The sequence below is a fragment of the Neolamprologus multifasciatus genome, chromosome 4 (genome assembly GCF_963576455.1).
Source record: "Neolamprologus multifasciatus chromosome 4, fNeoMul1.2, whole genome shotgun sequence".
NCBI lineage: Eukaryota > Metazoa > Chordata > Actinopteri > Cichliformes > Cichlidae > Neolamprologus > Neolamprologus multifasciatus.
In genome coordinates, this window is record NC_140442.1 from 26,969,331 (window position 1) to 26,983,032 (window position 13,702).

Here is a 13,702-nt window from a genome sequence, read left to right on the forward strand (position 1 = left end):
ACTTGTTCTTGTGGATAAAAGCGATCTGGGTCACAGTAACTTTATCTAGAACCTATTTGATTGAGCATGAACAGCTAGATTTTTTTTAATACAGTTTATATTTTTATTTCTTTTTCTTTTTGATTTTCAAACGAAGCTGTAAACGAGTGCTTTAACACAAAAGCTCAGAGGAATGTGGTAAATTCAAGCTCAAATACCAAACTGTGCGCCAGAGTCACCAGTCATGTTTGAAGGACTCTAGGTTTGTTGGGTTTGTATTTGCATTTCTTCTCCTGAAATGAACATTCACCAGCCGTTGCTAAGAATCGTACAAGTCATCATGTCTCCTCAGCATATATGAAAGCTGCGCTATAGTCCATCTTTCACCTGGTAAATAACAGCTTTAATAACAAGCAACCTGTATTTCATATTTAATTGTCGTAAATAACTGTTAGCTCCATACACGATGGACAGTTCGGATTTATACCCTTGAGTACTAGAATGACTTCCTGAACGTGTCAAAGACTCCAATTCTGTAATTAGAAATAAATGCAAAGACTTACAAGCCCGGTGACTTTGCAGGTCAGCTGCAAGTCAAATGTTAGGTCTCCCGATCAGCACAGACCGCAGCTGCTCTTCGGCTTCTTGGTTTCGAGCACACCGGCGGATTTCATCCCAAATAATTCAGCCAAAGAAGTCACCACCGGTTCCATGAAATAAAAGTCCGTTCCAGCTTCTCTTCCCGGTGCCCCCATTGCGCTCCGGACCGAGCTATGTTTACCCATAGCAGGCTGACCGCTGAGTGTAAAGTACCCTGTACCGGAGTAGCAGGAAAGATTCAACAGCCCCAGTTGCGTTTACAATCCGCACCACCACAGGCCATATATCAACTCAATAAAAACCAAAGCAGCCGGCACGATCTAGGATTTTATTATGGTATTAAACAGACTCAAAAAAGTAGTTGAAGTAGTTTGCGCTATAAAGACAAGCGACCTAACCACGCAGGACCCGATTTAATGGCGCTCGTTAACACAACTGGCTGTTAATCTGTCAATAAAAACGCTCTAGAACTCTCAGAAAAGCTGCCAAGTAGATCCAGGAGTCAAGTAAACGATGAAAAACACACATAGGTGTGAATTTTACCGCCTATCTTGTCTAGGATAGAAAATATCTGTGTTAACTCTCCTTAAGTGGAGGACTATTGGCACTTATACTACTGGTATTTTAAAAGCACACTCCTCGATCCAGGAATTGATTTAGTTTTTTTTTCATTCATTTGGCACTACTTATTTGTCAGCCATTGTCTCTGCTTTACAGTTCATACATACAGTCCAGACATAACATAATTTAACGGTTTTATATTATCCTAGATCGAAAGCAGCAGTAAATAAATTGACAAGATATTCGGAAATAGCCTTAATTTTGCATATTGCATATAAACATCTATCTGGGGTAGGGGGTGGGGGCTTGTGCATGCGTGATTTACGCTTCATTGACGCTTTTTTTCAGGTTAGAAGAAAAAAAACCGGCCAATCACTTTTCGCCTCGCTCACAGACTTGACAAACCCCCGTGCACATTGCTAGGCTGTAGGGCTGTAGCACTTTGTTTCGAAAGAAAGGGACTAGGGGAGGGATAGAGAGGCAGAGAGACGAAGTAAGAAAGGGAGGGGGCAACCTAGCAAAGCACAGAATTGAAGAAGAAAAAGAAAGAGAGGGAAAGGAAGGAAATCTCGTAATGTCTCTTGTCTTGTTTTCTATTTAGTGAACTCGAGGCGTTTCACAGATAATGCCCGAGAATGTCCATTTCTGGGACTTTGAGCAACTATTACGTGGACTCCATCATAAGTCACGAGAGCGATGAACTCTCATCCCAGACTCGCTTTCCTAGCGCCCAATATTCCGGCTCGAGCTCCGCTGCGTCCGCGAGTGGGAGGCTGCCGGGTGGCGCTGCTGCGCACACGGAGCATCCCCATCCCGATTCCTATCCGTCCTGCAGTTTCCAGCCCAAGCCTCCAGTCTTCTCGTCATCGTGGAGCCCATTTAATCCACACCACGGTGCCAGTGGCCTCCCCGCTGTCTACCATCCCTACATCCCCGCGCAGCACGTGCCCGCCGCGGACACACGGTACATACGTTCATGGCTGGACTGTGCGCCGCGGAGCTCTGAGTCTGGTCCGGTACAGGGCCAAACGGGTCAGGTCAAGCTGGAGCCTCAGCTTGGCCATCTCGGTGGGGAGATCGCATCCAAAATCATGGGACAGCATCAGCACGAGCCCACAACATACATCTTGGAGTCAGCGTCCACGGCAGCGCGCGAGCTTAGCCACCATTCGGCCGCCATCCAGGGAACAGGGTTCGAAGAAAACAAGGACATTAGTGAAGGGAATGAGGACAAAGATGGCCTGGATCAAAGTAAGTTATTAAAGCAGGAAATAACGCGTGATAGTGGGAGAGAACAAGAGGAGGGGGGTGATTGTAAATGGTTTTAATGCCGCCATAAAACTAGAACAAAGAACTGGAGAGGCCGAAGTGCCCTCACCGTCTGCTCTCTAACTTTACTGTGTTTTTTGGCTCATGTCATCCTTGTATTTGCAGCTGGCGCCTGTAGTAACATTTTTTAAATGGATTATGGGACGCAACTTTTTCAGTCTTTAACAGTTCTTTAAAAAATATGTGTCAGTGACCAGCAAGTGATGCATACGATTTTATTAAAGCTGTTAAATTAGCTAAAGATATTACGAGCAACACTCTGTATTATAATGTTGCTTGCTTTAAAGGTGACCCTGGTATTGCCTTAAAAGAGACCGTCAAAGTGACTCATAGTGCTTACGATAGTGTTGACCGTCTGGCAAAAGCTTGTCACAGCTTTGCGCAAATGATGCGTACGTATTATATACATGTTAAAAGGTTTGGAGCGCGCGCGGGGAGGGCGGTGAGTCCAAAAAGCTTCAAAGTCAACTTAGGAAGAAAGATTATTAAGACTAACAGTTGGAAAACTTCTAGCCTATTTGGCACTTTTTTTCCTCTTCGTCCTTAAAGCTATCAACCCGACAGAAATCACAGAAGGTAGTTTGTTTGTGTTACATTCAGATTGACATACGCATTACTATCATGTTTCAAAAAGACCAAATCTTCTTTGAGATAGATTAAGATATTGTCTCTGGACCCTTCTGCTTCCAATCCTTCGCCTTTACGCATTACCCATTTTATGCCCCCCTCACGCCCCGCGCGTCTACCGTTTCTCTTGTTAGTTGTACGCTTATAAATGGGAGGAAGAAGAAAACAAACTACAAACCAGATTGTCGAACCCGGTTTCTTTTTAAAAATCATGAAAGGTCAGTGACCTAGCCGCAGAGCTCTGAGCCGCCAGCATCTGTGGGGCAGAGGCCTCTAAGTCAGCCTGCAGCGGGCTCTGGCTACACTTTGTTAGACTCACATCAGAGCTGGACAGTCAGGACGTGCACTCTGCCTTCTCACAGCGTGTATAAATCGTCCCACCTAGGCCCATGTAAATTCCTCAATGGCTTGCCAGCTACAACGTGAAACACAATGAATATATATCCCAAATTAATTTCATTTTGTGTGTTCTTTATGTACTAGCGAGTTTTATTTATTTATTTACTTTTTAAAAGAAATCACCCGATAATATATAAATGACTGCAGCCTTCAAATCAGGTTAATCTCAAAGCATCAAACAAACAGCTAATTGAATTGTAACTTTGTTAAAATTACCCTTTCCTGCTGTGTAATACTTCAACCCAGGCACAGCTCTACTGACCTTATTGTGGTCTGTAGTCTGGTGGTTATACGAACGTATATGTAAAAATACCTTCCACAAATCACAGTCATCGGTCATCTTGTTATAAATCCGTTGGTAGTTTGACAAGTGCAGGACGGTCTTTTTTATCTCCTCTTCTTTTATGTGCTTTCGTTCCTTTGTGTTTTTTCTGATTGTTTGCTTTTTTTAACAACAGCATTTGACCTGTCACATGCTGGGTCTCTTCACAGTTCTCTTCCAAAGTTTCTTGACTTTTTGGATGGGACAGAAGAAAACCGTACCCTAGAAAGAGATTCAAATGAATGTATACTTTCTTTTTAACTGACGCCGGAATTTATTTCCCCTTCTCAACTCCCTCCTGACAAATCTACCAGAGGAGTCGGAACATCAGTGTGCGAGAAAGAGCGGGAGACCTCTGTCTCTATTGTGGCCTTAATAAGAAAAAAAATGGTCACAAAGAAACACACATTCATGTATACACACATTCACGTTTAGTGTATATATACACGAATACTACACTAGAGTCACGCACATATGCATACACATGCACAGCCAGCTTATTACTGCGATTGAGCACGCTATCCATCAGAGCAGTGAGCTAGTCTAAAGACAGGATGGAGGCTAGCAGGCTCCAGTCTGAATTATTAGACTTTCCGTTCGTAGCGCCGTGGTGTTCGTGAAGGTGCTCCTCCTGAAGAGTTCCTCTGTTCCCCTGTTTGAATGAGTAATAGAAAAAAAAAGTTTCTCTCTGAGCTGTCTTATAGGGTTCAAAAAGCAGCCATAGAGACTTTTTTCCTCTGGTTGATTTGTGTTCTCTTTGTGTCCGTATTGCAGTGACTTAATGTTTCAGGTAGTGGGAGCCATACTAAGCAGCATTTGAAAGCCTTTTCTCTTTTTCATAACGTGGACATTTCAAAATGGTGGCGTCACAACACTGCGTTGATTGAGCCTCCCTGCGCGACTTTTTTTTTTTTGAGTAATTAGTAAAGCAGTGGTAAAGCAGTTTGGGTGGAAACACACTTGGTGATTTGCATTTGTCATTTTCAAAACTCTTTGGTTTGGAATGACTTTCTTTTACATCTTTAGGCATTTTAGGGACATTCTTATTTGCTTCCTTGAAAAGGTAAAATGAGAAGACTGAAACCATGTTTATGTATATAGGATACATATTACGTTTATTAGCTTAAATTAACTTGGAAACAGGGAAGCTAGGAGCCATTAACTTCCAAAGGTAGCAAATAAAATTTTCAGCACCTCTAAAACTCACAAACAGGCATGTTACATATTGTGTACTCGTGAAATTAGAACATTAAAATGTACTTTCTGTTATTATTCACGTAACACTGGGTCTTATACCAGATAGAAGTGGTCACATATAAATGCCTAACAACGCAGTCCTCCACAGTAACCAGATTCCCCTGAAAATGTTGACTTTATAAACTTAAATGTGTCAGCTACAGCATGGCAAAATCCCTCCCCTATTTGATAGTAATAAGGAATTTTGAACAGACGGTTGGTGTTGGAAGAATTCTGAAAAAGTTTTACTTTTTGGCATTCATGTGTCGTCAACCACAGAAACATTCTGGACATTTTTTTATCAACATGAAAAACTTGACTGTTTCCCCGATCCAACCTTGTAAATCTGAAAATGAACATGCTGTGATAGCCAGGTTCTAAGACTAGCTTTGCTTGTGAAATCAGTCTAATAAACTGTACCCGTCCTCTTTAACTTGTTTTCAGGGAGGAATATATAAAAATGAGTGTCTGCATGATGTAGTCTATCTTCAGATTATGGCTGAGTATTTAAAATGGTCGCCATGTGAATAACATCACTGGAATGCTACCTTTGAAAACATCCTATCCAGTTAACGCTAGTCTACAGCTACAGATTTCTCTTTATGCTTCTGGCACTGGGCTGCTTTCCAGAATAAACTACAAGATTACACTTCAGTCTTTGTGCTTCTGCTTTTGCTGCCAAGCAGGCTGAGAAAGTTATTACCTTGAACTTTATTAACTTATAACACAGAGTAAACAACCCCATTAATTGGCGTGTTGCTGTTGGTGAGATGGGGTATAAGTGTTGGCGGTGGATGGGGATGGGGAAGTATGGGAGCGGGATAAAATATGACTCTGGGAAATGTAATAACATGCCTTTGGGATATATGAGAGGTCAATTTCTGGAACTATTAGGGTGAAATTGCAAAGGGAGGAAGACACACAGAGAAAAAGAGACTGGATGGGATATTTATCTTAACTGTTTCAGTTGCTGTTTTCATGCATTCATCAAAGTAGACACACACACACCTAGGCAAAGACCCACATGCTAACAACTGAACATCAGCTGCAGGGCCATGGGCTATAGCAGGCAGCTTTAGGGGAACGTAAATCTTTTCATCCATGCGCCTGTCCATGAACACCAAGCTTCTGCAACTATGTGGATGTAACCTAGAGAAAACTTAAAGTTAACATACAAGCAAGGGTTACCATTATACAAGCAACACCCCACCCCAGCCTTATTCTTTCTATCGAGATACTCTCTGACTTCCCATATATTAGAAAAAAGATGTCTACACTAACTCAGCCCTTTCCAAACTCTCCCACTCCTCAATCGGTTTGTCATCCTGGGTGACAGCCATCGTCACGGCACAGCTCTGAGGGTAATGAATGGTCCTAGAGGTGAATATAGACCCAGGGAATGCAAAGCACACACTTTACAGTGACAAAAGCTCTCACCCTCCTAGTTCCCACCAGCCTCATCACTTTACTGGACATTATTTTGTTCTGCATTGAAATATATCCTCTACATGCTGCTTTTGTTGAAGGAAATTAATTCCAGAAGGTATTAAGGACATATTTACTGACAATGGCCACTAACTATAATTCAACTTGCAGGGAGAACACAAGAGAAACCTAAATTATATCTTCTGTCAAATCCAAGCAGAGACAGATTCTAGATAATGCAATCATCTTCAAAACACAGAGTTTCAAGCATTGCAAGATTACTATAGACTGCATACAAATGACGGCCATAGCCATCATGCCACCCACTGGTTATATACAGTGTCAGTTCACAACACCAGTCATCTCAAGGAACTTTATATCTGATGGAAGCAGTTATTGAAGAAAATATAAGCCAACAGATCAGCAAGGGAGAATGTTTTCTTTCTAAACAATTTTCTCAGAAACTTTACACAGCCCTGTTTATACCAGACTGAGAGCAGCCCCACCAAGGCTGGTGACAGAGCAGTACTAGAAGAGCATATGGGACAAGGACACAGCAAATAACAACAATGCTCAGTGGCTAGTGCAGCTAAGAGCTCACCACAGGAAGCTCCCTGAACCGTTTCCAGTAGCCATCACAGTGGCAGACATCCAAGAAAGAGTTTCAAATATGAAGAGTTGGACAGTACCAGTCCTTAGCGTCATTCACACGTACTGACTAAAAAAGCTAACTATATTCCATGAGCCTCTGGCAGCACAGATGAACCACAGTGTCAGGCATCATAGGAGCTAAGATGAACAGGCATATGGCTCAATAAATGATTCGACCCCAGAAAGGAACTGGCAGAAACATCAGAGGGGCAAAACACCAGCTACTGGTAGCTAGAGCAGTCATTTTCTGCAACATGAGACTGACCAATCATGCACCACCTGGACTGACTACAAGAAAGCCTATGAGTGAATGGCTCACACATGGATCCTGGAATGCTTAGAACTGTACAAGATCAACCGGACCCAAAGAGCCATCATCAGGAAGTCAATATGGATGTGGCAAACTACAATAGAGGTCAACTTCAAGCCAATTGAAAATGTCACCATGAAATGCAGGAGAATTAATATCCTTATTGTATTTACTCATTTCAAACTCAAAGAGTTGCTTGATATCTAATTATTAAAACAATTTATTTTACATAAATATAAAATGGGATCCAGATCAGAATCTCAGTAATCACAAGGTGTTTTATCTTTTAAAGACCCTACAAGATTACTTAGATGATTATATGACAAGCACTTAGTGATGGTGTGGAGAACAAACTCCACACTTAGGAGGAGAAACAGTCTCAGGGAGGAGCAGCCACCTCAAATGTTAAATTGGGAAGGGCAATGATAACAGGAAAAAATGACAAAAAAGACTAAACAGAAGTTAATTGATATGAAATATTTCTTATTTATTGTATATAAAGTGAATAACCTTGTCTTATTAGAATGAGTTGAGTGAGTTGTCGTTTCAAGAAATTGCATTTTACTGTAATATAGGTGTTGAATATAGATGACTGTTCGTTTTGTCTGCCATGTTCTTTAGATTCTAATTACCAAGTTGTTATACCTCATATTTCTTTACATGTTTCTTTACGTTTTGTAAAACACGTTCTAATGTTAGTCCGGGAAACCTTTTGTGTCATTGATTTAACTTTTTTTTTTTATGGTGAACAATAACGAATTACACTCTGATGATGTATTGGGGCAGAGATTCAATAGAATTATAATTATCTGCCCTTACTCTGACTTTCACTATTTACTCTCCTGACAAAGGAACAAGCTATTCTGGAGGTCGCAGTTCTAGAAGTCATTCTTATAGAAATACATGGCTTAACTTTATATTAAGCCATGTGTTTTCAAGACAAAATCAAGCCACGTGAACACAGAGGCGTAGCAAACATGAAAGGAGGACGCATACACGCAAACAAACACAAACCGGAGGAGAAAATGATGAAAGGACATAGCACCTGCTGGAGACCTGCTGGTGGGTGCAAGGATGAATCAGAAAGATTCAGAAAAAGTAACTATTTCCAGGTCATACTGATGGTCAGACTTCATTTGTGGTTTGTTTCTCTGATTTCCTTTAAATTAAATAAAATCAAATAACACTGCAACGAATGAACAGCAGCTTTAAAGGAAATAATCGCAGCATGCTCTTGTTTTCCCCTGTGCGTCCCACATTTTTATCATTGCTGATGGCATTTTATGGCTTTTAAAACGGAGTTTTTATTTGTCTTGTTTGGAGTTTTAAGGCCTGACTTGGTAACATTGGATGTATTTTTTTTCTTTGTTAAAGTTTAGTTATTCTAACCGCTAGGCGTTTCCGTTTGTTGGTTTGACTTAATGGAGGAAGACTCTGACCTAACCACAGGAAATGCTTGCGCTTGGTTAAAGATTTTATTTAGAACATATAAAAATGGAAATGTACCAGAACGAGCTATGGATGCGCAATTTTCTTTCAGATGAACAAAAGCACTATCAAAGGGTTTAAAATTGAGTAGGGGGCTTTGTTTTGATATGTAACTATCCTTTAGAAACTTGAGATGCCGGGAGACTCCTTGCAACCTGCCTCATAGTGGAGATCCGGGGGGGGCATAGCTTTGAGCCCCAAACCAAACCCATGCCTGCTAAACGAGAATTTAAGGCTAATTACACTGTCCTGAATGCTATAAACGGGGTTGTGGTGATGGGAAGAAGGGGTGGTGGGGGCACAGTGGCCTGGAAAACAAGGAGGCGATGCAAAGACAGCGAGGGAAATAACTGAGAGAAATTCATTATGTTCTCATCGAAACCAAAAACATTTAGTTTTCATTCAGATTTCTGCTACTGCACTCAAAAGAGCCAAATCTCAGTACGCTTAATGAATAGCAAAGGATAACCTTTTTTTCTGGATTATAGATTTCCCACAGCTAGGAAATTTAGGAACAATTGCTACACAAGCGAAATCATAATCCTTACAAAAAACAAAAAGATAGAACACTTTCACCAATGTGTGTTTGTGTGTTTGCTTTCTTTTGTCATAAAATTAGATTAAGCTGCAAATATAGAGACAGTGCTTACTCCTTGTGCATTCAACTTTGCCTTGCTTTTTTGTTTTGTTTTCTTGTTATTGATAGTTGCCTCCTTGACTGGCGCCTGAAGCCAATGTGAGGTACAAATGAGTTCAATAATAATTTTTAAAAATTATCCAACAAGAAGAAGAAAAAGGAAACCAGCTTGGTAGTCCGAGTTTTTCTTTTCTCTTCTTTTTCTGTTTTTCCCCTTTAATCCTCTGTCATTTTTAATCTGCATACTGGAGGGTATTCATGGAAAGAAGGCCGCGTGGCTTTGATGTGATGCCATATAAAAGGGCCATGGTTTTACTTCTGTCCAAATTATGTGTTATTAATAACGTGCATAAAAGTGTCATTTGCTGAGTCTAGTGTTGTCTTCAAGATGTCGTGAACACAAAATAGTGTTAGAGTGACTGCATGGATTATCAATTTTTATTTTTTAATCGATGAATTTTTTTCTGTCGTTTCTTCCTGCAGATGACCCATCGGCCAATTGGCTTCATGCACGTTCCTCCAGAAAGAAACGTTGTCCGTACACCAAATACCAGACGCTAGAGTTGGAGAAGGAGTTCCTGTTCAACATGTACCTCACGCGCGATCGGCGACATGAGGTGGCGCGCGCACTCAATCTGACAGAGCGGCAGGTGAAGATCTGGTTCCAGAACCGGAGGATGAAAATGAAGAAACAAAACAAGGACCAATCCAAGGACTAGCAGGACATAAACACTCAGACACGCATGCATGCACACACACACACATCTCACATTCCCAAGAACTGCAAAAATGTACATGCACATCTACTGCTTCAATTTCTTTTAACATTCCGAGTGAGCCAAACGTGATGTCAATCTCTAAGTATGATCCCAAACAAGCGCGTATGACGCTGCAGCTGAAGTATTAGGAACGTCTGATTTTCAGAATTAGAAATTTCCTGGAACTTCTGGATTATTTCCTATTAGGCGATTGCGATAGTAAAAATTGAGTTTGTTTTGGCGGCCAATCTTTCAAAGCACTCAGACTGACTCAGTCTAAACCTTCGGATCAGACTAATAGATTGATGAATTCAAAGATTTTGTTGCCATTACTTTCTACCGAGTTCTTATTAAGCTAACAATTATTATACAGTAATGCAATTTGATATCGGTTTAAATTATTCAAGATAAAATGTGCAGAAAGCTGATTGATTGTTTATTGACACCAGAGGTGTGTGCTGAAGTGCTGAAAATGGGATTTCACCCGGTCATTAACAAGCACGAAAAGCACGCACAGCTCGCACACACGCGCGTTGCTGTTCGTTTGTATTTGTACTCCCCCACCTCACCCACTCTTTTTTCTGGCAGGATTTGATTACATAGCGCCTGATAGTCGAAGCTGATACAAGCAGCCAATAGCCGTTTGTTTCCCGGTTGTCTGACCATCGGGTCTGTCTATCCCTGGGATCTCGGCGTTCGGCTTGCTTTTAGGGTGGCTCATGCGCTGCGGCGGCGGCTGATCAGTAGCCTGACGTCACAAGAATTTAGAGTTAATTAAGAAGAGGACTCACGACAGTTATTATTTATTTAATAACCCTTTCCATCAAATTAAACTTCCAGCTCAGTTGTGCACATTTCAGACTGAAAACAAGGATATAACGTACGTCTGCTTACCATCGTCAGTCTTTTTTCCAAGTCGCTTCTGATCGTTGGATTCTTAAAAAAAGTCCTTTCTATTTTTATAAATTGTCGTGTATCAACTGCTATGCAAGGCATTCTCTCTCATGAGACGAATTGTGTTGAATGCGTGCGCAACACTGGTTTCTATTTACTACCAGAAACTTGGTGCAATAAAAATAAATAAATAAATAAAGCTGGAAATAAATACATGTCTGCAGGTCCCATTACAAGTTTAAGTCTAGAGCAACAGACAGAAAGTTGAAAAAAAAAAGTCTTAGGTTAGTATGCAGATTGTATATCTTCGAGTGTTTTCTTCATTTTATGCAGAACTTTATTGATTTGGATGTTAAAACATAAGTAGGCCGTGTTGTAGAGCCGGACTGCGTTTTTGTAGTGTCGGCATACTTAAATGGCGCCCCGTAGCAGTTTTATGGATGGGAAATAAACAACACGCGCGAGCGCTTGTGTGTGTGTGTGTGTGAGAGAGAGAGAGCGAGAGAGAGAGAGAGAGGGGGGGGGGGGGGGAGAGAGAGTTTGTGTGTGAACCAAAATAAATATACAATACAGCTACTCCTTTTTACAATAAAATATAATGGGTTTATATAGCCAGATGTTTTTTTTTAGCAAGAAGAGAAATCTGCTGTTTCTCCGAAGCATCAACAAATCCTCTATTTACACAAATGTTTACATGGTTTGCGCATGCCTCAAAGACATCATTTCGTTATACATCGTTTTGTGTGTTAAATCTGTCAGGGGGGATGCTAAAAGGAAAAAGAAACTAAAGAGAAGTTTCTTGATATGAAATATTTCTTATTTATTGTATATAAAGTGAGTAACCTTGTCTTATTGGAATAAGTTGAGTGAGTTGTCCTTTCGAGAAATTACATTTTACTGTAATATAGATGACTGTTCGTTTTGTCTGCCATGTTCTGTAGATTCTATTTTCCATGTTGTTGTACCAACTGTCTAAAACATGTTCTGATGTCAGTCCGGTGAACCTCTTGTGTCATTGATTTTGTATTTTTTATTTTTGTTATGGTGAACGATAACATTCTGGTGATGTATTGGGGCAGAGATTCAATAGTATTATAATTATCTGCCCTTACTCTGACTTTCACTATTTACTCTCCTGACAAAGGAACAACCATTTCTGGATGTTGCAGTCCTAGAAGCGTACTTATAGAACTACATGGCTTAACTCTATATTAAGCCATGTGTTTTCAAGACAAAATCAAGCCATGTGAACACAGAGGTGTAGCAAACATGAAAGGAGGACGTATACACACAAACAAACACAAACCGGAGGAGAAAATGATGAAAGGACATAGCACCTCCACACTCCAGTGGGCCTGAACACCACGTGTGTGTAATACAAGGTGCTGAAGCTCAGCGCACACAAAATCCTCTTCATAGCCCGTCACCTATGAGACCACATGGCTTAACTTTATATGAAGACATGTTTCTTTAAGACAAAATAAAGCCACGTCATCACAGAGGTGGAGTAAGGACGAAAGAGGTCACGCACACACTCACACAAACACACACACAGACACACAGGAGGTTTTTTTTTCCAGAAAATGTATGAACACACTCTGACTCCTTAAAGACTCTTTAAAGCCCTGGTCCTTTTTTTGCTTGGTTTGTTGTCTCTTGTTTCTTTATGCAATTGCAAACTTGAGATGGTGAGACTAATATTAAAGAAGATACTTTATATTAAGAACATGTTTAGTTTGATTACCATGTTGGTATATAGGCTTATGTATTTAAATGTGAGGAGGTTCAGAGTTAGTAGTTTGTGACGGAAAAGACAAAAGACAAAGAGACTGAGGGATAAAAGCAGATGGAGCGGCATGTGTTTAAAATATGTGTCTCTTCAGTTCTACACTGCAACTGAAAGAAGAGGGGCGTCTGTTTGGCTGCAACACCAAAAGCCTGTAATAAACCCATAGCCCCCCACCCCCAAACACACACACACAGATGATGAGTGCATTCATTAGATAGAGGCATCTCATCCGTCCATTAGGGGCTTGTGAAGCCGCTGTGGTTCCTGTGTTTGTCTCTGCTGCACCAAATGCCTCCTACAGACACAAAGTCTGATTATGCATGCAGCGTTTCTATTTCCTTTCTTATTTATCACAGATACAATTATCATAGCTGAAACTGTAGAAATAGTTAAAAGTTGCCACGGTTATGCTGTTAATGCAGAAAGTTACAAAATAGTAACATGAAGCTCTAGAGTGCCTAGAATACTTAGGTTTGGGAGTACTAATATGAATTTAATTTCTCTTTGTGTAATTTGGTATCAGTGTAGCAATGAGTTATTTAAAAAAAATGTAAATTATATGTTTAAAAATTGATATTCAGCTGTTGGGAAGTGTGTTTACAGGTGGGTTTGGGCAAGACTTTATAAATATTACTATTTGGGGCTCAGTCTCGTGAAATCATGCTGAATATTGTGGTCCTATTTCCCCAGCACAGAT

General features: G+C 40.6%; 1 protein-coding gene and 1 long non-coding RNA gene across 2 annotated transcripts in view; both read left to right on the plus strand.

The window, feature by feature from the left end:
- LOC146520668 (uncharacterized) overlaps nt 1-13,702 on the plus strand; it is a 489,613-nt gene that overhangs the window by 196,636 nt on the left and 279,275 nt on the right. The gene's annotated exons all lie outside the window — the stretch shown is intronic.
- On the plus strand, nt 894-12,219 carry hoxb9a (homeobox B9a). The gene is made up of 2 exons (XM_085158156.1): nt 894-2,391; nt 10,048-12,219. The coding sequence occupies exons 1-2, from the start codon at nt 1,776-1,778 to the stop codon at nt 10,281-10,283; spliced, it is 852 nt and encodes a 283-aa protein (XP_085014282.1). The 5' UTR covers nt 894-1,775; the 3' UTR covers nt 10,284-12,219.